This window comes from Phallusia mammillata, chromosome 2 (genome assembly GCF_965637545.1).
Source record: "Phallusia mammillata chromosome 2, kaPhaMamm4.hap1.1, whole genome shotgun sequence".
Lineage (NCBI taxonomy): Eukaryota > Metazoa > Chordata > Ascidiacea > Phlebobranchia > Ascidiidae > Phallusia > Phallusia mammillata.
In genome coordinates, this window is record NC_137253.1 from 2,258,452 (window position 1) to 2,262,169 (window position 3,718).

General features: G+C 38.5%; 1 protein-coding gene across 1 annotated transcript; it reads right to left on the reverse strand.

Annotated features, from left to right (window-relative positions):
• Nucleotides 1-2,168: 2,168 nt before the first annotated feature.
• Nucleotides 2,169-3,327, reverse strand: LOC145215080 (uncharacterized). The gene is made up of 3 exons (XM_080083730.1): nt 2,947-3,327; nt 2,490-2,810; nt 2,169-2,345 (listed from the first exon to the last, which is right to left on the reverse strand). The coding sequence occupies exons 1-3, from the start codon at nt 3,074-3,076 to the stop codon at nt 2,215-2,217; spliced, it is 582 nt and encodes a 193-aa protein (XP_079939856.1). The 5' UTR covers nt 3,077-3,327; the 3' UTR covers nt 2,169-2,214.
• Nucleotides 3,328-3,718: the final 391 nt, after the last annotated feature.

Consider the following 3,718-nt stretch of genomic DNA (forward strand, 5'->3'; position numbering starts at 1 on the left):
ACAGAGCGTCCAAGTGGTAAAAGGTTGGGAACCCCTGTACAGAGCGTCCAAGATCGTAAAAAGGTTGGGAACCCCTGCCCTAAATCAATAGCGTTACAAAAACTATATTTTTTTGCAATATCTACCACAAACGTTAAATGCAGGAAAAAAATGCCTGGAAAAAATCATTTTTATGTCGTATGGTGCGCTCATATAATTCCGTAGTAAAAACAACAACAATAGTATTAAAGTAGTCTGCACATTATTAAACGAAATCAAGTTAAGGGCAGTGGCGGCTTTTGTTTAGTCATAGTGGAACTACATGACCTTATTTTATGAATTATTTTATTTCTGTTTCTTCAACCACGATGTATTAATTATATTTGATCCATCAAACAAGCTACTATTAGCTCCGCCGCTTCGAGTGTCAAACAAATTGGGAGAAAAGATACAATTAAATGCGTCTCCATTTTTTTGCGCGAATTAAAACAAGCAAAGTAGCCTATATTTTTAAATTGAACATATTTACATTTTGCTGTTGCTAGGATTTTGAATATGTAGCAAGTAAAATTAATCATTGTGAAAATAACAGCCTAAAGGTGCGTTTACACTACACGCGACGCGACGCAACGCGGCACGCCGCGCAAGCGATCAACTGTTTACACTATCGGTAACAATTTCGCGTGACTTGCATATTTTTTGCTTATTAATTGTTTATTGTGGTGTCGCACAAGCGCGTTGTCATTAGAAACCAGTTATTCCTCTTTTTCCTGACAAAGCCAGAGACAAACACATATTTTTATCATGGCTAGTACAAAAAAAGGTAGAAACGTAGCCTTGCTTTTGATAGCTAGGAGAATGGCTCTAAAGAAACGACGGGCGCGACGTTGGTGGGTCCATCCTATTTTGCAGCGAAGGTCCGAACTTGGTAAGTTAAGAAACGTTTGATACAGTGAAAAACAGTTTGATTTTTGGCTAAAAATACTTTTTTTAGGTGAATTTCATCGTTTAATTTTGGAGTTGCGCCTCGAAAGACTTTCGGAGTTTCGGACTTATTTTCAAATGACGCCAGAAGCGTTTGATTTTTTAGCGGATAAAATTGGACCGAAGATAAAAAAACAAACAACTCATTTAAGAACATGCATTTCCGTTGAAGAACGCCTTGCACTGACGCTTCGGTAGGCTTTAAAAAATTACATATAGCGTACGATTATAAAGCCGTTCTGCTGTTTTGCAGTTTTTTGGCCACTGGCGATTCTTATTCCACAATTGCCGCATCCTTCCGAACGTCGAAATCAACAATATGCCATGCTGTACCGGAAACGTGTGCTGCTATATGGGAGACATTGCGAAACGAGGTCATGCCTATTCCATCAAGGCAAGATTGGGTAAAAATTGCTGAAGATTTCGACCAGTTTTGGCAATTTCCAAACTGCCTAGGAAGTGTTGATGGCAAACACATTGTTCTGCAGGCACCAAATAATTCAGGGTCGATGTTTTATAATTACAAACATTCACACAGCATTGTTTTGCTCGCGGTAGCGGACTCACAATACCGATTTGTATGTGTGGATGTGGGGGCTTTCGGTAAGCAGTCAGATGGCAGTGTATTTGCCAATTCTGCGTTCGGTAAAATGTTAGAAGCGAACGAGTTGGACCTTCCTGGGTGTTCGACACTGCGTGGCAGCAATCAAGTTGCTCCCTATGTCTTCGTTGGTGATGAAGCTTTCGCTTTAAAAACCAATTTTATGAGGCCGTTTCCTGGAAGAAACCTTGAAGAAGGAAAACGAATCTTTAATTACCGTTTGTCTATAGAGCTCGACGAACTGTTGAAAATACCTTCGGCATACTATCTGCAAAATGGCGGGTTTTCCGAAGGCCTATACCCCTTTCTCCGTGTAGAGCTGACGCTGTCGTAAAAGCATGCTGTGTTCTACACAATTATTTACGGAACTCCTACTGTGATGACCGTGATTTTGACCGGGAAGACCTACAGGGTCAGATTACTGACGGCAGTTGGCGAGAAGAGGGACAAGGATTTCAAAATATACAAAGGCAAGGAAGAAGAAATTCTGATGCTGCCACAAAAGTTAGGGAAATCTTTCAACACTATTTTAGTAATGAGGGTCAGGTTACATGGCAGCTGGACAGGGTCAACAGGTGTTAATGAAACACACAACAACAACTACTTTGCTTAAAGAGTTTTTTTGTATTTATTGCAGTTGGTTTGATTTATTATTCAAATTCAGCTTGATGAAATAAATTTAGAATTTTGATTTTGATTTCAGATGCCTTTTTTTTGTCCAAGTCTTTTAGCTTCGGTACCAATGAGAGTAGAAATAGTCGTTCGGGGTCTTCTTCTTTAGCTTTAAACATAATGCAATGTGAGGAAATATTTTGGCAAAAATTGGTAAAAGTTGGCTTGTTAAAAAGGGCAAAATTACATGCAGAATTGTTAAAGTATAAGTACAATAGAGTTTTTAAAGCATGCCTGTCAGCAACAAACTTACCATCATTTTCCAGTATCTCGAAAATCTTTTTTTCGAAGCTATCCATTTCTTTTCTTTTTTTAATGGGTGGTTTGATAGGACTATCTGGACTTTGGGTGTTGAAAAATTGATCTTCATCACATGGTTCTAGCGTTAATGTGACAGTGTCTTCAAAGTTGCTTGTAGTGCTGCAAAATGTCAAATTGTACATTGCATCAAACAAACTCCAACTGTAGCTTGCACTGCTTGATGCTGCTGAACCTGACCTCAAACTTTTATCTTTTCTTTTGATTTTAACATACTTGTCCCTCAGGGCCTTCCATTTTTCTTTTATATCTTTAACTAAAAACATCTTAAAATGTTTTATCTGACTTTCTGTTATGCCTACTGCAGAATAACTACTTGCCCACTGTATTGTAGTTCTAAAAAATGGTTTGCATACCATGAAGGGAAAAAACCACAACACAACAGTACTAACCTGGTGTGTTCATCTCGGAAGCTATTTTCAGCCAGCAGTTCTCTTTAATATTCCGGTTGTGGTAGTCATTTAAGCTAGAGTTAAACAAGGCAGGAAAATCTCTAACTTTATTAATTAAAATTTCTTCCATTTTTGAAATAGCTTAAACCTTAAAAAATGTTTCTCATTTTAGTGCAAATTAATAACCAAACCTGGACTAGCAAACTGCTCAAAGGTCTAGAACAAATGGTAAATGACACAAAGGCTATAATTCATAATTAAAGCAAGCAATTCTGTCTTCCTTGTTTACCTAGGGGTGTTTAAATACATTTAGTATCAAAACAAATTACGTATGCAGTTATCAAAACTTAAGAATGATAAAAAAGCACAGGCTGCTAGTTCTCAACAGTGCACACGCGCAAAGCGATTTAAAGCGGCGCGACGCGACAGTCGCGTCGCGTCGCGTGTAGTGTAAACGCTTCCATACAAACAAGGCGAATAGATAACGGATCGCGTCGCGTCGCGTGTAGTGTAAACGCACCTTTAGCTGGTAGCATCACCGCCAGTCGGATGCAAAAGCTCCAAGCGTATATTTTTCACGAAAGCATTTACAAACTTTAACAAAATTTTCACAAGTTTTAACAATGGCTAGTTACGCGTCAGTCAATGATGAAAACTGCGATGTTAGCGGGAAAAAACGAACGATTATTTTAAGACTGAAATAGAGGGAGATTAAGTTTACAAATTTCGGCAGAATGGTGTGCACAGATGTTTGTTCAAAACTCGGTTGCAC

Excerpts from the sequence above, each read along its gene's own strand:
- LOC145215080 (XM_080083730.1), bottom strand. The coding sequence starts at position 3,076 with ATGGAAGAAATTTTAATTAATAAAGTTAGAGATTTTCCTGCCTTGTTT. Across the intron at positions 2,811-2,946 it reads TTCCGAGATGAACACACCAG|TTAAAGATATAAAAGAAAAA; the intron begins GTTAGTACTGTT and ends AGATGTTTTTAG. Across the intron at positions 2,346-2,489 it reads CGAGATACTGGAAAATGATG|CTAAAGAAGAAGACCCCGAA; the intron begins GTAAGTTTGTTG and ends TTATGTTTAAAG.